General features: G+C 44.7%; 1 protein-coding gene across 3 annotated transcripts; it reads right to left on the bottom strand.

Annotated features, from left to right (window-relative positions):
- Positions 1-3,023: 3,023 nt before the first annotated feature.
- klc3 (kinesin light chain 3) lies at positions 3,024-10,113 on the bottom strand. 3 transcript variants are annotated; one of them, XM_041236198.1, is made up of 13 exons: positions 10,039-10,113; positions 8,384-8,626; positions 6,013-6,252; positions 5,754-5,829; positions 5,249-5,474; positions 4,942-5,029; positions 4,615-4,716; positions 4,350-4,523; positions 4,142-4,241; positions 3,836-3,885; positions 3,623-3,753; positions 3,475-3,541; positions 3,024-3,116 (listed from the first exon to the last, which is right to left on the bottom strand). In XM_041236198.1, the coding sequence occupies exons 2-13, from the start codon at positions 8,594-8,596 to the stop codon at positions 3,027-3,029; spliced, it is 1,557 nt and encodes a 518-aa protein (XP_041092132.1). In that variant the 5' UTR covers positions 8,597-8,626; positions 10,039-10,113; the 3' UTR covers positions 3,024-3,026. The 3 variants fall into 3 exon arrangements, with proteins under 3 accessions (XP_041092132.1, XP_041092131.1, XP_041092133.1); XM_041236197.1 differs by having other exon boundaries at positions 9,835-10,085; XM_041236199.1 differs by having other exon boundaries at positions 3,024-3,113; positions 9,835-10,085.
- Between the last annotated feature and the right edge of the window lie 14,326 nt (positions 10,114-24,439).

Below are 24,439 nucleotides of genomic sequence, written 5' to 3'. Positions count from 1 at the left end.
CTCGGCACTGCGTGCTGTTTGAGCTGCGTGTGGATCAGTGAGACTCTGCACTGCGTGCTGTTTGAGCTGCGTGTGGATCAGTGAGACTCTGCACTGCGTGCTGTTTGAGCTGCGTGTGGATCAGTGAGACTCGGCACTGCGTGCTGTTTGAGCTGCGTGTGGATCAGTGAGACTCGGCACTGCGTGCTGTTTGAGCTGCGTGTGGATCAGTGAGACTCTGTACTGCGTGCTGTTTGAGCTGCGTGTGGATCAGTGAGATTCGGCACTGCGTGCTGTTTGAGCTGCGTGTGGATCAGTGAGACTCTGCACTGTGTGCTGTTTGAGCTCTGTGTGGATCAGTGAGATCCCAATACTGCAGACCACCCCCTCGAGACTGGAGCTTCGGAAGGTCGTGCAGTTCGAGTTTGAGTTAGAGGAGGACTACTGAAACACAGTCAAAACTGTTCCTATTCACTTTGCTTCTTCTACTGAAGACATTCTCTGCTTATGTTCTGGACAAATCATCTTAATAGACTCTGCTTATCACACAATACAGTATGAATATAGTAAAGTACACACAGTCAAAATGATATTACACACACTCCCATTGTACCTGCAGACAGAGACACAGTATAAGTAGGGAGTGTCTTACTAGAGGATGTGATATGAAAGAAATGAGCCTTTAAAAGGGAGGATCAGCTATAATATTAATAAAGCTAATAAGAAGTAAGAGAATGGATTTTAAAGCTGGTCAGCACGCCTTTTAAAGGAGGGCCAGTGATATGTTAATAAAGCTAATAAGTAAGAGAATGGGCAGTGATGATGTTAACAAAGTGAAGCTGGTTAGCACTCCTTTTAAGGGCCTATTGGGAGCTCGGTTAATAGCAGTCAATCCTGCAACTGCATTAATGACAATAAATGTGCAGCCAGTCTGACACAATATATCAAGCGTATAGCACACACCAGGAGCATTTAAAACAATAGCAATAATAATAATAATAATAATAATAATAATAAATAATGTTTGTGTTTGGTGTCTTCCTCTAATCATGTTGAGAGTGTGTTTCTTGTGCACTCTTTGCTGTGTCTCTCATACAAAAAGTGTAACAGAATGAAATACACTCGCAGCATGACTTGAGGTAGCCACCACACACTTAGGAACATATTATAAGTCATTAAAATCGAAATAAAAAACAGACAAAGCTAAAATCAGCGCACTGTGTCTACTGCGGTTGAAAGGTTTCCAGTGAGCGCTCTGGAGTCAGCACCAGACTGCAATGCACATGAAAACAGAAGAGAGCAGATCGAAACAGACCTGTGGAGACAGAGAATGGCACCCCCTGCAGGATCAACACAACAAGGGTGATGGGTGGTACAGTGTGTGACACAGACAGACAGAAAGACTGGTCCTGAGCAGTAGAGATTGTGTGAGCGTTCTTGTGTGCTGGCTCTGTTCTTGATGTGTGCTGGCTCTGTTCTTGATGTGTGCCGGCTCTGTTCTTGATGTGTGATGGGTGTTCTTGTGTGCTGGCTCTGTTCTTGTTGTGTGCTGGATGTTCTTCTTGTGTGCTGGCTCTGTTCTTGATGTGTGTTGGGTGTTCTTGTGTGCTGGCTCTGTTCTTGATATGTGCTGGCTCTGTTCTTGATGTGTGCTGGCTCTGTTCTTGATGTGTGCTGGCTCTGTTCTTGTTGCGTGCTGGGTATTCTTCTTGTGTGCTGGCTCTGTTCTTGATGTGTGCTTCCTCTGTTCTTGCTGTGTTCTGGGTGTTCTTGTGTGCGGGCTCGGTTCTTGATGTGTGCTGGCTCTGTTCTTGATGTGTGCTGGGTGTTCTTGATGTGTGCTGGCTCTGTTCTTGATGTGTGCTGGCTCTGTTCTTTGTGTGCTGGCTCTGTTCTTGTTGTGTGCTGGCTCTGTTCTTGTTGTGTGCTGGGTGTTCTTGTGTGCTGGCTCTGTTCTTGATGTGTGCTGGCTCTGTTCTTGTTGTGTGCTGGGTGTTCTTCTTGTGTGCTGGCTCTGTTCTTGATGTGTGCTGGGTGTTCTTGATGTGTGCTGGCTCTGTTCTTGATGTGTGCTGGGTGTTCTTGATGTGTGCTGGGTGTTCTTGTGTGCTGGCTCTGTTCTTGATGTGTGCTGGGTGTTCTTGTGTGCTGGATGTTCTTGTGTGCTGGCTCTGTTCTTGATGTGTGCTTCCTCTGTTCTTGTTGTGTGCTGGGTGTTCTTCTTGTGTGCGGGCTGTGTTCTTGATGTGTGCTGGGTGTTCTTGTGTGCTGGCTCTGTTCTTGATGTGTGCTGGGTGTTCTTGATGTGTGCTGGCTCTGTTCTTGATGTGTGCCGGCTCTGTTCTTGATGTGTGATGGGTGTTCTTGTGTGCTGGCTCTGTTCTTGATGTGTGCCGGCTCTGTTCTTGATGTGTGCTGGCTCTGTTCTTGTTGTGTGCTGGGTGTTCTTGATGTGTGCTGGCTCTGTTCTTGATGTGTGCTGGGTGTTCTTGTTGTGTGCTGGCTGTTCTTGTTGTGTGCTGGGTGTTCTTGATGTGTGCTGGCTCTGTTCTTGATGTGTGCTGGGTGTTCTTGATGTGTGCTGGCTCTGTTCTTGATGTGTGCTGGGTGTTCTTGATGTGTGCTGGCTCTGTTCTTGGTGTGTGCTGGCTCTGTGCTAGGTGTGTGCTGGGTGTTCTTGATGTGTGCTGGCTCTGTTCTTGGTGTGTGCTGGGTGTTCTTGATGTGTGCCGGCTCTGTTCTTGATGTGTGCTGGGTGTTCTTGATGTGTGCTGGCTCTGTTCTTGATGTGTGCTGGCTCTGTTCTTGATGTGTGCCGGCTCTGTTCTTGATGTGTGCTGCGTGTTCTTGATGTGTGCTGGGTGTTCTTGATGTGTGCTGGGTGCTCTTGATGTGTGCTGGCTCTGTTCTTGATGTGTGCCGGCTCTGTTCTTGATGTGTGCCGGCTCTGTTCTTGATGTGTGCCGGCTCTGTTCTTGATGTGTGCTGGGTGTTCTTGATGTGTGCTGGGTGTTCTTGGTGTGTGCTGGCTCTGTGCTAGGTGTGTGCTAGCTGGTTGCAGTCAGTGATCCGCGTCGAGCCAGACTCTGAGTGCTGGAGCTGAGGCCTCTGGATTCTGTCAGACTGCTAGGACTCTGCTGAGAGAGACACACACATTGACATCATGAGAAATAACAGAAATTCATTCAATACAGCAGTGTATGATAGGGCTAATTCTTCCTACAACACTCACAATCCACTACATTCACAATCCACTACATAGAATACAGCTGTGTACTGAATATACAGCCAGTAGCATAAGGTCTTTATCATTCGATAACCAGTGTCACACGACACCAATATAGCAGCTGTCGGAGGTAACAGGTCAAAGTTGAAGGGGGCCAACAGATTATAATATGAGGTCAGCATCTCAAATGGCCGTCTGTAAGCTCTCAAACCACAATGCATCACTCTGATAAAGGGGCGTCCGTAGCGAGGGGGTAATGAGGGACTCACCTGACTGGAGTCGGGCGCAGCCTTCCCCCCCACATTGAGCATGTTGAGGGAGTTTGCTCGCTTCATCCTGTGGGAGAAAAGAACAAAGTGAGTGAGAGACAGGGGAGAGGGGAAGGGGGAAAGGGAAAGGGGAAGGGGAGGTTCTCACCCAGGGTTCCGGGGCGCTGTCTCTGTCGCTCCCACTCCTTTCAGCTTCCTGACCAGCTTCTCGCTGCTCCGACGGATCGACTCTCGAAGCTTCGTGAACGAACCACTGCGCTTGAGACTGCCCAGCCCGTCCTGAGGAGAGAGAGAGAGGAGTGAGAGAGTGTGCAAGTGCAAAGGGGTATTGTGATTGACAGAGTGCAGAAGTTGTTCTGACCTGTGTGGTGCTCCCTTCTTCTGTGTGAATCCAAATGGGCCGTCCGTCTCCTGAGAGACAGGTAGGGGGAGAGACAGGGAGAAAAGAAGAGCGTGTTAGTGTGGACTGGGATCACTTGCAGAATCACTCTGCACTTAAAAGCCAGTCCCTAACTCTAACATAGAGGCTGCACCGCAGGACTCCTCTCAACACCGCAGGACTCCCCTCAACACCGCAGGACTCCCCTCCCCTCTCTATCTCTCTCTCTCGCTCGTTCTCTCGCTCTCTCTCTCCTCTCCCCCCGCTTGCACACGGTGTGTCTCGTACCCTCAGCTGATCCGAACTCCCTCTCGTGCGCGCGTGTCAGGATCTCCTTGTAAAGAGCCTCTGCCTGCCGGTACTTCCCCTGTTTCAGATAACAGGAGGCCTGAAGACAAAAACCAAACAAAAGTCAGACACTCCTCTTCACCCCACCCCACCACCCTACCCCACCCCACCCTGCCCTGCTCCACTCTCTCTTTCCCTCTCCCCTCACCAGGTTGTTCTTGGTCTTGGCTACGTTGGGGTCATCGCTGCCCAGCTGGCTCTGGTAGATGTGTAGGGCTCTCTCGTAGTATAGCTCCACCTCCTGGTACTTGCCCTGGTTCTGGCAGAGCAGAGCCAGGTTATTGAGCTGCTTTGCAACGTCAGGGTGGTCCGTCCCCAGGACCTGGAGAGAGAAGGCGGGGGTCATTGTCATTCCTGCTGAGGTTCATCTCACGGACATGGGGGTCCTGCCCCAGTATATGAGGGCTCCTCACCTTCTCTCTGATCTCCAGGGCTCGTTTGCACAGTGGCTCTGCCTCCTTGTATTTGCCCCTCTTCCCGTACAGCACTGCCAGGTTATTCAGCGTCGCTGCCACCTGCAGGCAGAGAGCGGTGTGACGAGGTGAACTCTGGAACCCATGTTACAGGAATGTCTCTGCTATAGCAGTAAGGACACCCACAATTAAAAATACATTCAGTTGGTACCTGAACTGGCCTTAATATAAGTTTGAATGTATATTTAGTATTATATTTTGCTCTATACTGACCGCTGGGTGACCGTGCTCTATACTGACCGCTGGGTGGCTATGCTCTATACTGACCGCTGGGTGGTCCATTCCCAGAGTCTTCTCCCGAATAGCCAGGGCATCGTTTAGAAGGTTTGCAGCCTCTTTGTACTTGTTCTGATCTCTAAAAAAACAGAATCGAAGAATTAAACAGTGCAGGGGTTACAGAGAGAGATAATACAACACTGGTGCATACAGACAGGAGAGTGGTGGAGAAAGCTCTACAGCATTGTCCAGTCCTGTGATCTCCCCCCCCCCAGTCTTTAGATCCTGCAACCTGTATAAGAGTGCCTGGTGTATGCAGTCCCCCCAGTGCAGTCTAGTCTAAGCCCCGACCACTCACCGGTACACGAGTGCCAGGATGTTGAGCATGGTGGCCACGTCGGGATGGTTGTGTCCGGAGGATTTCTCCAGGTCCTCGAGGGCCTGCTTGCACAGCGGCACGGCCACCTCGTAGCGACCCTGAGAGGCGTACTGGATCACCAGGTTATGAAGCGTGCGCAGCCGGGCCGGGATCTCATACCCACCCTGCTGAGCTGCTGCTGCTGCACTGCTGTGAGGCTGAGACACTGAGGAGAGAGACAGGACAACCATCAACAATCAGCGTACTGTACTGGAGAGGAGAGGAATCTCATAACCACCCTGCTACACTGCTGCGAGGCTGAGACACTGAGGAGAGACAAAGAACACCAGCAATCAGGACACTGACTAGAGAAAGAGTGGGGAGAGAAACACACAAGACATCAAAAACCAATAATAAACAACTAGGGGAGACGATGGGAGAAGGGAGGAGTCAAGATGTGAAAGAGACAGACGGAGAGAGAAAGAAAAAGAAAAGAAGCTCTTACTCTGGGATTGCTCCTCCTCATCTGTGGGGAACAGGTCATCGAGACAGTCCTTCGAAGAGGCAATTTCCTTCTCATCCTGCAGGGGGAGACAAACAGGTCCTGAATAACAACACAGAGAGATTGAGACTGAAACCCACTTCATCCTCTACTGTGAAGATACAGGGAGCAGTTAAAGCTACAGTTTGTAGCATTCTCCGCAGGGCCAGAGAAGACTGACAGTGAGACACTCCCTAGTCTTGCAGTTCCTCCCCAGTCTCACCAGTGCCCCGCTGTGCTCCTGGTCCTCATCGTATTTGCGGATGCTGCTCATGAAGCTCAGGTGTCTGTTCTGCTCCTCCAGGGTAACCAGCTCCTGCTCCCGCTCTCCCAGTCTCTGCTGGGTCCCTGCCAGTTCATCACGCAGCCACTGATTCTCCTGGCAGAGCCTCCGGACCTGAGCCCTCAGCTTCTGCTTCTCAGCCTCTAGCACCCCCAGGTGGGCAGAGAGAGCCATCATCACCTGGATAGGGGTGGGAAGGAGAGGGGAAGAGAGAGGTGAGAAGAGATTAAAAGGAGAGGGGAGGCAGGTTAGCCCTTCTCTCAACTTCCGATGATATCCCACCTGCACCTACTCTGAATCGATTAAGTGTTTCAGGTGCGGAAGCGAGGGGCATTTTTGCATTAAGCAAAACTGGGAACTCGAGTCGAAAGTATTGCAACACGAAAATGACACGAGAGACCCACAGCTGTAAATTTAGCAGAAGCGATCACTCAGATAAACACAGAGTTTGAAGTGGCTACAGAAGTAATAGCTTGTGTTCATGACAATGTGTGCAGAGCAATGTCTTTGCTTTCTGCAAGCGAGCGTGCTGTGTTACTTTTTGGAAGTGTGGCAAGTGTGAGCTATGCAGGGCACAATGTAAATCGCTGCATTCAGAAAAGCTTGGAGGATGTACGACAAGTCCATACGTTATTGGCAGCAGCAAGGAGACTGGCTGCACATTTTAAAAAGAGTGAGACGGCAACAAGCGCTTTAAATAGGAAACAAACAGAAATGCTGAACACAGAAAAAGCACCACTGAAGTTAATACAGGATGCACAAATAAGGTGGAACAAAGTTTATTATAAGTTTGAACGCCTTCTTGAATTAAAACGTCCAGTTAAACCCAGATCTGACCAAAAAGTCTGATGCAGCTACTTTAGATCTTACGCCTGAGCAGTGGAAGCTAATGTCTGAAATACAACCTCTACTAGAGCCATTCCAACTGGCTTCAGAACTGTTGAGTGCAGAGAAAAACATTACGGCTAGTTCTTTGTACCCAATTGCAACAGGGATAAAACACAGACTGACTGAAGTTCCTGATTAAGAGGAGACACTGTCTTCAAATTCAACTGACTTGCTAATTCCAGTTACACAGAGTTTGAGAGATAAGCTAGTGCGTGATTTGTCTCAGCGATTTTTTAAATATCAGCTGAATGGCCCAAGTAATGAGGTTATGCCACTGGTTTTTGTATCATATCTTGACCCCACAATTCCGCTATCTATATTTCCTATCCAAACAGGCCAAAGCCTGCGTGTCTGAACCACTTTCTTCCAAACTAGTGAGGCTGGTGGAGGACTGGGTGGAAAAATAACCAGACACGCTTTCCCAACCTAGCAGCCTTGGCTAAGAGCATGTTAAGTACCCCTGCAACGTCGGTCCCGAGCGAACGTGTGTTCAGCAAAGCAGGGATGCTTGTGAACAAACTCTGTTCTTTGAAACCAGAGAATGTGGATCCAATAATACTTCTGAATAAAAACAGAAAATAAGTCCTGGAGAGAGCACAGGCTTTGTTACGTTGGACTTGTAAAGAGTTATTCTTGTAGAGTTATTCTTGTGGTCCCCGGTTGCTGTCAAGACATCTTAAGGTAACACAGTAATATTTGTAATGTTTTATTAACTTTTTGTGGGGAACCTCGCTGACAGTGTGACTAGATATAAATAATTAGAAATGTGTAGTTTTAAGTTCAACTGGAGAAACGTTTACTTTTCGTGATTCAATTTGATGAAAATATATTTACTTATTATTTGCATGTTTCTTTTGCTTTATGTAAACGATGCATCGATATCGCCCCAGCTCTAGTACAATGAAGGCGTTTGGGTTCAACCCTCGTTTTTTAGCCACAATTCAGGTGATGTATGGTAACATTCAGAGTGTGCTGAAAATGAATGGTGGCTTAAGTGATCCTTTTAAAGCGCAGAGGAGAATCAGACAGGGCTGTTGGTTTGTTGTACTCTCTGGCTAGCCGCTGCTGCATGAGCTGAGAAAGCGGACGGTCTCTCCCACACTGTCCCAGTGCTCCCCTTGGCTCTCCGAGTGTGCCGATGACACTGTGGTGCCAGTGAGGAGCCAGGAGGATGTCAGAGGTCTGTGCACTGCTACAAGGGACTACGAGGCTTGTCCTCAACAAAAACAATCTGTATTAATCTGTAGGTTTGCTGCTGACATTTTTGGATCCTAGTGTGTCTCTATCTTTTGCACTTTGGGGGAAAAAAAATAAAGAAAAAAATTGTAACTGATTTAATTGCTTTCTATTTTGATTATCTGTATTTTTTTTTTTAATTGACTGTAAAATACACATGAAGGTCTTTCCTCTCTCCACTCCTCACCTGCGCCTCTCCCAGTCCCAGTTCGATTCTCTCCAGTGACTCCAGTACGATGTCACTCTTCTCCTGCTCTAGTCCGGGGCAGTCCTCTGGCTGCCTGCTCTGTAGCGCCCCCTGCAGCTTGTCCAGGACATTGCGGTTCTCTCCCCTCAGTGCCTCCAGCCCGGCAATGACCTGCCGCGTGCTGTACAGGAGCTCCTCCCCACTCAGAGACATGGTGACTTTCAACTGGTTCCGTTGGAAGCCCTGTCAGTGTAAATAGGGGTATTTTAACTGTAAGTTTGGCAGGGATGGGGTTAATTCTACCCCTGCCAAGATCCACAGGTGTAATGTGGCCATTGTCTCGTTAGATAATTGAGTGTTAATGAGGAACGGCCACATTACGCCTGCAGGTCTTGGCAGGGACGAAATCACCCCCCTCCCTGCCAAACTCACATTCACAATACCCCTATTTATACCGGCAGGATGAGTTTTGTCGTGTTCGTGTACTAGTGTTAGAATTTATCATTAACGACCTCATAGTGAAACAGCTATACAATAGGACTCTTATTTACATCCTGGTAATAATAATAATAATAATAATAATAATAATAATACATTATACAGTGAAACCCGCTTAATATCACTTCAAATGAAAGAGTGACAATAAGAGAATTAAAATGAAAACAACTATGAATGAGTTTTACATTGCAGACACCAGACTACGACTTCAATAACATTCTGTATAAACTAAAGACTCGCGACTTTAGAATTTCAAAGAGAGTAAAACGTCCTGTTTGTGGCTTTTTACTTTTCAAAGAAATCATATCTCGAGTTCTGATTGCATTGTAATGCTGGGCCTGTTTCGTACACGTTCAGATCGCTGTATGGCAGGTGAACGGCACACTGCTGCCGTCATCATCATCACCGTCATTATAACAATGCCGTTATAATGACGGTGATGATGTCATCACGAATATGCACATCATAACACACACTGTATTGAGCGCTTGCATTGCGTTACACAAAGAAATGACCGCACTGCTGTTTAAAGTGGAACGGCTATTATTATTATTATTATTATTATTATTTATTATTATCATCCCAGTCTCCTCCCTATATATCCTCTATCCTTACTGTAAAACTGATCGGTAATAAAGCGCAATTAATTCATTTGAAATCTATAAGCACAGATTCATGAAAAAAAAAAAAAAAAAAAAAAAAAGATAATTTTCTGTTCAATAACAATAATAAAAACACAACCAATCAATAATTAAGTATACTTTAACAATGACTATTATTAGCATTACCCTACGGCCATAATTAATTAATTAATTCGTACACAATAAACCCGTATCGATCACGGGCCGCGCCGAGGGAATGGGGTATCTTGTCAATGCCGAGCATCGATATAATAATAATAATAATAATAAATAATAATAATAATAATAATAATAATAATAATAATGCCTTACCTGTTCTTGGTTCAGGAGGCGTCTCTTATGACAGCTGGTTGATCTTCTCTAGCCTCGTTTACAAGGCTATAATAAACCACTGATAACCGAGCGCTAACCGCGCTGGGAAGGGGGAATCGCAGCGGAATCAGATGCAGGCGCCGGGACTGCGATTGATCTGATCAATAACGCAGGCAGTCATCAATAACGCAGGCAATCACTTACCTGTTTGTTTACAGGTAGCCGTGAGCGCTTGTCATTATTAGTCACCTGTCACGGGCATACCCACGATGCAGCGCGGTCGCCGGGGACGCCACCTTGGTGAAGACGGATGCAGCGCCGTTACACATAGAAATGTATCTGACGCCGCACTCAAATTCAAATTCTAATTCAAACTGGCTTTATAAGCATGCCAGGAGTGATCCGGTGTTGCTAAAGCATTTCAACATAGGTTACATGAAATAAAATTCAACGTCAATAACACACAATATCAATCCCCCCCCCCCCCCTCCTCCTTCTTACAGAATGAAAACAATACCCCCCCCCCCCCCCCCCCCCCCCCCCCCCGGGTCTAATTGTTAACATAACAGTGCACTGGCTACTGAGTGTCTTCACACTGTCCCTCGGGCTGTGAGTGAGGCAGGCGGACACTTGGCTTCTAGCTCTGCTCTCAGAGCCTCCTCTCCCTTTAGGGTTTCTCAGGGTTAGGCAGGTGTGCAAACTGGGTCCGCAGTCCAGGTAAATCAGTGTCACATTTGCCCACAGTGTCAAATTTCACCATCAGAAATGTCTTCATCTAGGCAATGTGGGGAAGCTATAAAAAAGGCTAACAAGATGCTCGGATACATTGTGAAAAGTGTTGAATTTAAATCAAGGGAAGTAATGTTAAAACTGTACAATGCACTAGTAAGACCTCATCTTGAATATTGTGTGCAGTTCTGGTCACCTCGCTATAAAAAAGATATTGCTGCTCTAGAAAGAGTGCAAAGAAGAGCGACCAGAATTATTCCGGGCTTAAAAGGCATGTCATATGCAGACAGGCTAAAAGAATTGAATCTGTTCAGTCTTGAACAAAGAAGACTACGTGGCGACCTAATTCAAGCATTCAAAATTCTAAAAGGTATTGACAGTGTCGACCCAAGGGACTTTTTCAGCCTGAAAAAAGAAACAAGGACCAGGGGTCACAAATGGAGATTAGAAAAAGGGGCATTCAGAACAGAAAATAGGAGACACTTTTTTACACAGAGAATTGTGAGGGTCTGGAATCAACTCCCCAGTAATGTTGTTGAAGCTGACACCCTGGGATCCTTCAAGAAGCTGCTTGATGAGATTTTGGGATCAATAAGCTACTAACAACCAAACGAGCAAGATGGGCCGAATGGCCTCCTCTCGTTTGTAAACTTTCTTATGTTCTTATGTTCTTATGTTTCAACTGACTGGAGAATTTAGGGAGGTATGTGTCCCTTATTCAGCAGCATTTGGAGCAGGACAGCAGGACAGCAGAAGAACACGATGCACAACTGCAAGCAGAGTAAAAGTAAGTTTAGAACAGAAGGGAGGAAGCACTTTGTTATAAATACAATAAATAACCGATCGGGTGAAGTAGCAGCGTGTAAAACATTGGGAACATTTAACAAAGACTAGATTGTGTGCTTTTAAATTAGTCCCGTCCCGCAGGTCTGTCCCCCGCCCCCCGTAGGGAGAATGATGCACTAACAAGGGACGAGCCTTGACGGGCTGAATGGCCTTTTCTCGTTCCCAAACTTTTATTATGTTCTCATGACAGGGAGGGAGAGGGAGGTGGCAGGCTGGAGGAGAGAGGGGAGACCAGGACAGAGCAGAATGTGGAAGGGGGATGTAGTTCAGGGTTTATCCACAAGATGGTGCCGGCTCTGTAGTTGAGGGAGCTCCTGTGCAGATCAGGCACCCTCTCCCGTATCTCTGATGGATGGTAAATACATGTGGTCACTCACACACGTTAGAGACATGTTTACTGGTGATTCATAAAGACTGCCTGTCATACTTATTAAGGGCAGAGAAATACATTTTCAGATCAGTTAGGCATAGTGCAGTCAAACCGTATAAGTTTGTTGAAGGGTGGAACGGGTTACCAACGGTTACCAAGACTGAGACAATTCATTCTAAGATACACCTCACAGGTAACTAGGAACCGTCACGACCCTGTGCTGAATGTGTCTCCTCTCTACTCATGGCTATGCGCAGGCGGTGTGTGTGTGTGTGGTCTCTGTGTGCGTGTCTGCAGGCACAGTGCGTCTGCATGGTACAACAGACCCTGCACCTTATTGACAGCTGTATAGGGTCCTACACTCTCTCGGTCACTGTGAGCACAATGCAATGGTTAGCTTTCTTCTCTCATACTTATACTGTGCATTTACTGCAGTTTACCCTGGTTTGGGCTCATTGCACGTTCTGTGTGTTAGTTTGGAGTGCACACCTCTCCCTACATTATACTGCAGGCTGAAGACTTGAGGTAACACACTGTTTTAAAGTTAAATACCGTTCTGACTCGTTAGAGACATGTTTACTGGTGATTCATAAAGACTTCCTGTCAGTACTTATCAGAATAGCACTCTATAGTAGAGAGCCTTCCTTGCCCAATGGTTTGCCATGGTTCTGGATGTGATAGGTGTTAGAGTGCAATCTGAGAGCAACGAATATAATATTTGTGGGAGCACCATGTATAGGAAAGACAGGCAGGACAGGTGTAGCGCTACTGAGAGTGATGGGGACGAATATAATAGTATAAAATGTATAGGAAATACAGGCAGGACAGAGGAGGACCTGGAGCGCTATACAGAAGACACAGTCTTGAAGCAGAGGTGTTAAAGGCAAAGAAAATAAAACCGAATATGGGTCAGAATAACAGAAAAAAATTAAAAAGGCATAATAATAGGAGCATGCTATAGACCGCCAGATTCAGACGGTGAGCACAATAATCTGTTATACAATGACATTAGAAATGTGTGTAGCAAAGGAGAAGACATACTAATGGGGGATTTCAACTTTCCCCCAAATAAAATGGGAAAACCCGGTGGGTAGCGCGAAGGATGAAATAGAAATGGTGGAAAAGACAAATGACTGATTCCTAACACAATTTGTCAAGGCACAAACTAGAGGGGAGGCATGCCTTGATTTAGTCTTTTCAAATAATGAAGACAGAATAACTAAAACAGAGGTCAGAGAACCACTGGCAAACTCAGACCACAACATGGTCTCATTTGAAGTGTTTTTTAAAACCCCAAAAGTAAAGACTAAAGCTAAGGTTTACAATTTTAGAAAAAGCAAACTATGAAGGTATGAAACAGAGACTAACAGAAGTAGATTGGAGTAAAATAGAGGAAAACACCCACAGAAGAAGGATGGTTGTTCTTCAAAACGTAGTACTAGAGGCGCAAAACAATTATCTCCCTAAAGTAGACAAATCTAAAATGTAAAACTAAATTGCCAAAATGGTTTAATAGATCAATTAAAAAAAAATATTCAGCGAAAAAAGGCACTTTACAGAGCATTAAAAAGGACCAAAAAGAAAGTACACAGAAAGAGTACACAGAACTGCAAATGCAAGTCAAAAAGGAAGTTAGAAAGGCCAAGAGAGAAATAGGAAATGAACATTGCTAAGGGAGCTAAAACCAATTCCAAAATGTTTTTCCAATATTACAACAGCAAGAGAACATTCAAAGAGGACTTCAGTTAAATGTTTAAGAGATACAAATGGCAAAATTGTAGATGAAGAAAAAAAATAGCAAATATATTAAAATGATTACTTTTCACAAGTTTTTACAAAGGAAGATAATGACAACATGCCCCACATGTCATCCAGTTCCTATCCAGTTTTAAATAACTTTAGCATAACTGAGGCAGAAGTGTTAAAGGGACTAGGAGCTCTTAAAATAAACAAATCCCCTGGGCCGGATGAGATGCTCCCAATAGTACTCAAAGAAATGAAAGAGGTAACTTTACAAACTGCTAACTCAAGATCATGCACTTCAGTCTGCTTGACACAAGGGTCTGTAACGACAGACTGGAAAATCTCAAACTGTAATACCGATCAACAAAAAGGGAAACCAAACTGAACAAGGTAACTACAGACCAATAAGCCTGACTTCTATTATATGCAAACTTCTGGAAACTATAATAAGATCCAAAATGGAAAATTACCTATATGGTAACAGCTCTGTACTGGGAGACATTCAACATGGTTTTAGGAAAGGAAGATCTGTGTCTGACTAACCTGCTTGACTTTTTTTTGAGGATGCAACATCGATAATGGATAATTGCAAAAGCATATGACTGTGGGTTTATTTAGATTTCCAGAAAGCTTTTGACAAAGTCCCGCACAAAAGATTAATTCTCAAACTGAACATAGTTGGGATTCAAGGAAACACATGTACATGGATTAGGGAGTGGTTAACATGTAGAAAACAGAAAGTACTGATTAGAGGAAAAACCTCAGAATGGAGTGTGGTAACCAGCGGTGTAGCACACAGGGATCGGTATTAGGTCCTCTGCTATTCCTAATCTACATTAATGATTTAGATTCTGGTATAGTAAGCAAAATTGTTAAATTTGCAGACGACACAAAAGTAGGAGGAGTGGCAAAAACACTGGTGCAGCAGCAAAGGAAATAAAAATGTACACAAGATTCAGAACCAGATACATGGCAAATGACATTGAATATTGCACGCAGGAAATAAAAATGTCTATTATAAAAACCATATGGGAGATACTGAAATTGGCGCAGGAATCTATGAAAAAGACCTAGGGAGTTTTTGTTGACGGTTACATGTTACACACACATTTACGCACACACTCACAAACTCAAGTACACACTCACACGCACACAGAAATAGTCACACACATGTTTGTATTTCTATACTTGTGGGGACTTCTCATTGACTCTCACTATATTTTTATTTATTATTTCTAACTCCAGTCAGACAAAACTCCACACAGGGTGAAAGTCAACAACAAACTAAATATTTTGCCACTTTTAGTTTTTCTTTAAAAGGCATATTTAGTTCTTAAAAAGGTGTTTTACAAAGTAGGGACGTCCCCACAACGTCGTTTTTTCAAGAGTTACTATCTTTGTGGGGACATATTCTGTGTGTGGTGTGTGTTGAATGATGTGAATACGACACTAAAATGAAAGGGAGAACCAAAGCAGTACACTTTGAGAAGGGGCTGGTTCATTTTCTCTGTGCTGTGTTTGGGAGGGAGGGTGAGTTATGAACAGGATTAATGGCTCTACTGAATACAGTAGCACAAAGAAAAAGAGAGACATCTGCCCTGGTTTATTAATGGCTCGGGGCTGGATCACTTTACAGCACATGGTGTGATATTCATGAAGCAAGGCTGGTGTCGGGTTTAATTAGGCTGATGCAGCTATAAGCATTACCCTCCATTAAAATTGCTTGGTAGCTTATACAGGATGCAATGGTGAATAAAGAGCATAACCGAGGCTTATTAACACTGCAGAGCTGCATAGAGGTCTATAGGAAAGAGATCTCCACTATCAACACTGCAGAGCTGTATAGAGGTATACAGGAAAGAGATCTCAACACTGCAGAGCTGTATAGGGGTCTATAGGAAAGAGAACTCCACTCTCAACACCGCAGAGCTGTATAGAGGTCTATAGGAAAGAGATCTCCACTCTCAACACTGCAGAGCTGTATAGAGGTCTATAGGAAAGAGATCTCCACTCTCAACACTGCAGAGATGCATAGAGGTCTACAGGAAAGAGAACTCCACTCTCAACACTGCAGAGCTGTATAGAGGTCGAAAGGAAAGAGATCTCCACTCTCCACACTGAAGAGCTGTATAGAGGTCTATAGGAAAGAGAACTCCACTCTGAACACTGCAGAGCTGCATAGAGGTCTATAAGAAAGAGATCTCCACTCTCAACACTGCACAGCTGTATAGAGGTCTACAGCAAAGAGAACTCAACACTGCAGAGCTGTATAAGATCTCCACTCTCAACACTGCAGAGCTGTATAGAGGTCTATAGGAAAGAGAGCTCCACTCTCAACACTGCAGAGCTGTATAGAGGTCTATAGGAAAGAGAGCTCCACTCTGAACACTGCAGAGCTGTATAGAGGTCTATAGGAAAGAGATCTCCACTCTCAACACTGCAGAGCTGTATAGAGGTCTATAGGAAAGAGAACTCCACTCTCAACACTGCAGAGCTGTATAGAGGTCTATAGGAAAGAGATCTCCACTCTCAACACTGCAGAGCTGTATAGAGGTCTATAGGAAAGAGATCTCCACTCTCAACACTGCAGAGCTGTATAGAGGTCTATAGGAAAGAGAGCTCCACTCTCAACACTGCAGAGCTGTATAGAGGTCTATAGGAAAGAGAACTCCACTCTCAACACTGCAGAGCTGTATAGAGGTCTATAGGAAAGAGAACTCCACTCTCAACACTGCAGAGCTGTATAGAGGTCTATAGGAAAGAGACACTGCAGAGCCACTCTCAACACTGCAGAGCTGTATAGAGGTCTATAGGAAAGAGAGCTCCACTCTCAACACTGCAGAGCTGTATAGAGGTCTATAGGAAAGAGATCTCCACTCTCAACACTGCAGAGCTGTATAGAGGTCTATAGGAAAGAGATCTCCACTCTCGACACTGCAGAGCTGTATAGAGGTCTATAGGAAAGAGAGCTCCACTCTCAACACTGCAGAGCTGTATAGAGGTCTATAGGAAAGAGAGCTCCACTCTCAACACTGCAGAGCTGTATAGAGGTCTATAGGAAAGAGATCTCCACTCTCAACACTGCAGAGCTGTATAGAGGTCTATAGGAAAGAGATCTCCACTCTCAACACTGCAGAGCTGTATAGAGGTCTATAGGAAAGAGATCTCCACTCTCAACACTGCAGAGCTGTATAGAGGTCTATAGGAAAGAGAGCTCCACTCTCAACACTGCAGAGCTGTATAGAGGTCTATAGGAAAGAGAGCTCCACTCTCAACACTGCAGAGCTGTATAGAGGTCTATAGGAAATAGATCTCCACTCTCAACACTGCAGAGCTGCATAGAGGTCTATAGGAAAGAGAGCTCCACTCTCAATGCTGCAGAGCTGCATAGAGGTCTATAGGAAAGAGAACTTCACTCTCAACGCTGCAGAGCTGTATAGAGGTCTATAGGAAAGAGAACTCCACTCAATATTTCTAACACTTACATTTCATCAGCAATGAGTAATACAATAACCCTTTGTATAATACAAAGAGACAGCTGGAAATGAGCTTTTCAACCCAGCTGCTGTCAGCCTGCATTTCATTGAGAGGAGCAGTGAGGGTCAGATTACAAGAGACTCTGCTTAACAAGAGTCCCGTGTGAAAGCAAGGTGAAGCACAGAGAGGTCTGGTAAAGGATAGGCAAGCATTGTAAAGCACAAAGAGGTCTGGTAAAGCATAGGGAAGCATTATAAAGCACAGATAGGTATGGTAAAGCATAGGGAAGCATTGTAAAGCACAGAGAGGTCTGGTAAAGCAAAGGGAAGCATTGTAAAGCACAAAGAGGTCTGGTAAAGCATAGGGAAGAATTATAAAGCACAGAGAGGTATGGTAAAGCATAGGGAAGCATTGTAAAGCACAAAGGTGTGGTAAAGGATAGGGAAGCATTGTAAAGCACAGAGATGTATGATAAAGGATAGGGAAGCATTGTAAAGCTCGATCTGGAACTTAATTATTTACTGTATTTCTCTCGTTAGCCAAATTTGCTCCTATTAACTACTGTGTTTATTGTATTTTGTAACTGGTCTTATCTGTAATGTGAAATTTTGTAATGTGATATTTTGTAACAGCTGTAAGTCGCCTTGGATAAGGACGCCTGCAAATAAATAAATAATAAATAATAATTAATAAACATGGCAAACTCTGGTAAACTCTTTCAAATGCAGATTATACCAATGAGAAAAGCATTGCAGCAATACGGTGCTAAATCTTTCTAAGGGATGTATAATATATTGTAAATAAGAGCAGTGAGCCAGAGTAGTGGAGGGGGGAGGGGGTGGGGTCCCATTCAGAGTGCCCCTCCCCAGGGCAGGGGGTCTGCAGGTTGCAGGGAGAGACCTCGGGGTAAGGGGGGGTGGGTCTCGCTGGTTGAATGTGTTCCAGTGTGATCCCTGCTCTGTCCTGACAAGCAGCACTAAATCTCCCTGCCAGGCAGGGACAGCTGGGTCAGGCTGCTGCTCCCAGACCCTCTCCGACAGGCAAGAACTTTCCAGAGCCTCCCTCAGCCAGACCATGTAGGGGCAGTGAGAAGATGACTAAACATAGGCTGACCTGGACCAGCTCATACACAATCAAACACACACTCAGACACACAGACATGCACAATCAAGCACAAACACACAGACATGCACAATCAAACACACACACAAAATCAAACACAAACACACAGACATGCACAGTCAACCACGCACAATCAAACACACAGACATGCACAATCAAACACAAACACGCCTAACATTTACAGCTCAAATATATGTTCAGTGCTCTGAAATATACTGCAATATATTTCTGTTCTGTGTGTGTGTGTGAGAGAGAGTGTTAACATTATCACACCCCAAACACAGTTATCAAGACACATGGAAGAGAAATGTTTTATAATATAATAGAATCATAGATTTAGTGGTGATGGGTCTCCAAGGCGGTTTTATCAAGTTTCCCTGCTACCTTTGCCTTTGGGACAACAGGGACACCAAGGCACACTACCACAGGTGGGACTGGCCACAGCGGACCGAGTTCTCTGTGGGGAGGAACGACGTCAAGTGGGAGCCACTGATGGACTCCCGGAAGGTGCTGATGCCACCACTGCACATCAAATTGGGCCTTATGAAACAATTTGTCAGAGCTCTAGATAAGGAGTCAGCAGCCTTCAAGTACCTTCAGACTTCTTCCCTAAGCTGTCTGAGGCAAAGGTCAAAGCCGGTGTCTTCGTCGGACCACAGATAAAGAAGATCCTGGAGTGCAATGAATTCCCCAAGAAGCTCACTAGTAAGGAGAAAGCGGCTTGGAACAGCTTTGTCGCAGTGGTTCGGGGCTTCCTGGGCAATCACAAGGCCAAAAACTATGTGGAGCTGGTTGAGACTCTGGTGAAGAACTACGGCACAATGGGCTGTAGGATGTCCCTCAGAGTCCATATCCTTGATAATGGATAATGATAAATTCAAGGAGAACATGGGAGTGTACTCGGAGGAGCAAGGCGAGCGCTTCCACCAGGATATACTGGACTTTGAACGCCGCTACCAAGGACAGTATAACAAGAACATGATGGGAGACTACATTTGGGGGCTGATTCGTGAAAGTGATTTACAGTATAATCGTAAATCTCGAAAAACTACTCACTTCTAAATCTTTTGTAGTCATTTTTGTATTACTTTGTATAAATACATGTTAATTTGGATTCATATGTTGTTTTTTTTCTGACTTTATGTGAACGAAAAGACACAAATTCGCCTGTTTTCTCATTGAAAATAGGTAAATTTCAAAATATCACTGTCCTGGTCACAAAAGCAAAGTTTGTGGGGAATAATAGCCATTTTCTATACTTTTGAGGCATAAGCAATTAGGAAATAACACTTAACTACCCAGGAACAAAAATTGTGTTACACAGTGTATTCATTTAAGGATGAATAAAGTCGTCACTAGGACCCAGCAGAAATGGCAATCAACTGAGGCAGTGTTGGCGCGCAATGCATTGTGGGTGGTACCAAGCAGAGAGGAGAAAGTGGAGTCTTGTAGTAAAGAACTGTTTATTTTTTTTTTTTTTAGTTTTTTCTTTTCATTGTGAAATTTCTCAGTCATGATACCATTTCTGAATACTATGTTTTTTATTTAAGCATTGGGATCACATCGCTGTAGCGTGGCTGTGTATACCATCTCTTTCACGACCGCAAAGGCGCCAGTCTGAAAGAAATGAGCGTTTATTTTTAATAACCCTGCTAGATGAATCTTCCTACTGTCCCAGCTCCTGAAACTGCTCACACTCACTTTTAAAACCAAAGTTACGCCACTGCTTGCCATCCCCCTCTTTGTGTCGTTTACGGTGCATGCTGTTAGTTCTGCACAAGCTGAGGTCAATGCTACATTGGAAATAACTCCCAGCACCTAACACCAGCGTCGGCGTTAATTAACTGACCCCCCGAGTCTGGAACATTGCTCTGTCAGCGTCCGTGTGAATTAACTGACCCCCCCAGTCTGGAACATTGCTTTGTCAGCAGCATTTAGGAGAGAGAATTTTTTCACGTGCTACAGCCCCCCGTCCCCTGAATCCATCCTGCGGCCATCCAGGGGTCCCTGCGCCTGTGCCCTGAGGGGTGTGTTGGAATCAGCACGCAGAAAGAGGGGCTGTCCTGTTCTAGTACTGAGGAGAGAGAAGATAGAGCAAGAGAAGGGAGGCTTCATGAAGCAGACAGTGCTGCATTCACAGTGACACACACTGCTCGAAATCCTTCAAAGCAATGCTTCTGGTAAAGCCATCGATTCCAGAAGGACAAGAACAGAAACTCACAGACGGCTGGTGAAAGGAATGCATGTGAAATGCAACAAAATAAAAATGATCCATACAAAATGCAGAACTAATAGAATGCTTCTTTGCCAAGTAATCCATTTTGATTTTAAAATGAATCCAGAAATGACAAACACGAACTGAGGAGAAGTTAAAAGGAGAAACCATGCACGCAACTGGGAAACTGATGAGCAGGGAGATGGAGAGGGAGCAAGGGAGAGGGAGAGGGAGAGGGAGAAAGGGAGAGGAAGAAAGGGAGAGGGAGAGGGAGAAAGGGAGACAGGGAGGGAGGGAGAGGGAGAAAGGGAGACAGCTGCTCTCAGCAATGTAACAGAAACGCAGAAAGGAATTTCTACTGTAACTCTTGAGTGAGAGACAGATAAAAATAGAGAAAAGGAGGGGGGGAAGAGATAGAGTTTGAGATAGAGGGGCGGTGACAGAGAGCTAGAGAGGGGTCGTGACAAAGAGAGAGTGAGAGAACAGTTTGTAGTCCCTGGTCTCACTCTACACGGCACAGCAATTAAATTCCTGCTTTATGCAGGTGATCTGGTCCTGCTGTCACCACACCAAACAGGGGCTGCAGCAGAGCCTGGCGCTGCTAGAGCAGTACTGTCACACCTGGACCAGCACTACAAAATGGGACAAACACCCAACAGAAATCCTGCATGCAGAATTCTGTAAAAAATGACTAAAAGTGCAGAGAAAAAAGTGCGCTCTATCTGGCAGAGGAGCAGGGCTGCTAATAGAACCAGCCTGGCACTCAGGTTATATAGTAGAGCAAACTGACTCCCAGCCTATACCTCTGATAATAACCCTGCCTATACCCTGACAACATCCCTCCCAATAGCCCTGTCTATACCTCAGCCTTACCCCTGTCTATATCCTTGGCAGTACCCCAGCCTCACCATTCCAATCCAGACAAATACCCACTGTTAATGAAGCTGCTTTTCAGAGCTCACTCCACTGTTAATGAAGCTGCTTTTCAGAGCTCACTCCACTGTTAATGATTGCAGTGATGTTACTGATGTGTGGTGGCTGGAGTAACACAGAGTTCACGAGTTTGTTTCCACAGCCTCCTGCTCAGATCTTTGGAGCAGAGCCATGCTGTGAATCTGTGACACCTGTGAACCCGAGCTGTGTTGCAGAGTGTCCTGGCTGTGGAGAGCCGGTGAGGGGGGGGGGGGGGGGGGGGGGGGGGGCAGGAGCTGTCACACCAAATTGGAGCTGAAATTCCAAGGGAAGGAATCCCAGGGCTCCACAGCACCCTCCCGTTTCTTTCTCTTCTTGTAACATTTGCAGGAATTTATTCTCTTTTCGAAAGATACAGAATGAAAGAAAGGTCCTGTATGGAATAAGCAGTAACACAGCCCTTTGAAAGGTTACACCAGGAGTTTTGCATGCTTTTTTATAACTTATTGCCCTACATGTCAGAATCAGTGCCTTCCTTCAAATATACAAAAAGAGCTACCTAATTATTTAAACACCTGATTTTAATTATCCCCTTAATTGAGCTGATAAAACCATGGGTTCGCTTACTTTTTCACATACCCTGAATCTTAATTACTCATTGTTAGTCTAATTCAAACATCATTTAGTTTCAAAAGACATGGAATTGGTTATTATAAACCCTATTGGATATCATGGTAAAACTATGGAATTTCCATAATTACCACTGGAGAAGAAGACTCATGGTACAAGTACAAGACCCATGGTATATCACAATGCTCCCTCGGTCTGGAAGAAAGAAGGTTCTTTCACCAAGAACAAGTAGAAGAATTGTGAGGAAGGTTAATAACAATCTGAGATTGACTGCCAAAGATATTCAAAGTGAATTGGCTACAAGTGGGACTGGGCTTTCCATTTCAACCACAGGCCGAATGTTGCATAGTGAAGGTCTCAATGGTAGCAGGCCAAGGAAAAAGTCACTCTTAGGAATACGTGCCTAAATGATGGCATTTGAATGGTGGATATGAGTTCTGGTCAAAAGTTTTGTGGGGTGAACAAAAATCAAGCTATTTAGTCACACTGATAGTCATTATGTTTGCAGAAAGTCTGGTGAGGGTACAAAGAAAATAACACCATATCTACAATCATGGAGGTGGTAATATCCTTCTAGGGGCTGTTTTTCCTCAACGGCACAAGAAATTTAGTTCCAATACACGGTACAGTGGATTCCATAGCATCCCAAAAGATATTTCAAGGTTCTGGAATGGCCTAGTCAAAGTCCCAGTCTAAATCCGAATTTGAATGAACTGGAATGATTTGTTGAAGAATGGTCAGAAATCAGTAAAGAATCACGCCTAAACCTCATTGGCAAATATCCTAATCATTTAAAAGAGGTGATTATTGCTAAAGATACCTCAACAAGCTATTCATTTCGTTTTCCTTGTCAGGGTGTGAATACTTTGCAATTATCATGTTGGGAGTTTTACCAAAAAAAGGTTGAAATAAATAACTAGACATCTATTTTTCTTTTCTTTCTTTTTTTTTGTTTCATTATTATTTTCTGGTTAATTATCACCTGCACCTGGTTCATATTGTAAATTAGAGCCAGGTGCAGGGTTTAAAAGAGAGACAGCCAGTCTCTCAGCATGGCTGAGTAGTAGGAAGCAGGAGGTGTACCCTGTACCCTGTACCCTGTACCCTGTACCCTGTACCCTGTACCCGAGCCATCACTGAAAGGGACTTTAGTGCTACATTGTATTAAACTGTGTGTTTTGTTTTATAAGGGGTAAACAGCCTAGCTGTCTGTGTACTAGATAGATTCCTGACAAGTGTATGGTCAGTGCTCTGAAGGAGTGAAGTGTTTGTTTTGTTTGTTTATTTTTATTTAAAAAAATAACTCATTGGAGCCTAAAAACACCCTTTTCTGTGTGCTGGGTCATTTTTATAGAGGCGAACGAACGACCGTGAGTGAGGCTGGATTACAATACATATACACACACACACACACACACACACACAGTGGTTTGCAGAAGTATTCACCCTCTGCAAAGTTTTCACATTGTCTTGGCACCTGAACGTATTCCACGTTGCTTTCAAAATAGACTTTACATGTAGAATCTACACAAACTACTCCACACTGCTAAAGTTAAAAAATGCATATATAATATAAATAAGGTTTACAGAGACAAACAGATCAATCTCAGCTGCATAAGTATTCAAACCCTTTGCTACTACAGCCCTAAATCAGCTCAGGTGCAAATGATTTGTTTGAAAGGTCACAAAATTAGTGAAATGGTTTCAGCCTGTGTGTACTCAAAGTGGTTCAACTTGTAGATAATTTCCCTCAGGTTGATAAAAGACTGATCAGGTTGATAAAGGTTGATCAAGCTGCAACTTCATATAACGAGCCAACAAAGCAACCAAGAAACCAAGGAGCTTTCGAAACAAGTCAGGGATAAAGTGGTAGAGAGGCACAGAGCAGGAGAAGGGTACAAGATCATTTCAAAGGCGCTGATTATCCCTCTCAGCACAGTGAAGTCCATCATTAAGAAGTGGAAGATGCATCATACCACCCAGACACTACCCAGATCAGGTCACCCTCCCAAACTGAGCAGCCGGGCAAGCAGGAAACTGGTTCGGGATGTCACTCTGAAGCCAACAATGACCTTGAGAGATCTGCAGAGTTATGTGTCTGAGATGGGAGTCAGTGTTCATACATCAACAATAAGCCGATCCCTGCTCAAAGCTGGCCTGTATGGACGGGTGACAAGAAAGAAGCCATTACTCAAAAAGCCTCATCTTAAAGCATGTATGGAGTTTGCGAAAAAGCACGTGGATGATACTGCAGACATGTGGAAAAAGGTTTCGTGGTCAGACAAGACAAATTGAAATTTTTGGTCTAAATTCCAAACATTATGTCTGGCACAAGCCCAACACTGTACATCACCCATGGTGGCAGCATCTTATTATGGGGATGCTTCTCTTCAACGGCACCCAGGCTATTGTTGCCATATGCAGTGTCTCCCAGCTCAGCCATATAAGACTAACTCCTTTAGAGTTGCCAGGGGCCTCTTGGTGGCCTCCCTGACTAGTGACCTTCTCGCCCGGATACTCATTTTTTGAGGACGGCCTGTTCTAGACAGATTCACAGTTAT

Source organism: Polyodon spathula, chromosome 40 (genome assembly GCF_017654505.1).
Source record: "Polyodon spathula isolate WHYD16114869_AA chromosome 40, ASM1765450v1, whole genome shotgun sequence".
In the NCBI taxonomy this organism is placed as follows: Eukaryota; Metazoa; Chordata; class Actinopteri; order Acipenseriformes; family Polyodontidae; genus Polyodon; species Polyodon spathula.
The sequence above is the reverse complement of the archived record's forward strand: the minus strand, read 5'-3'. Positions and strand labels throughout refer to the sequence as shown.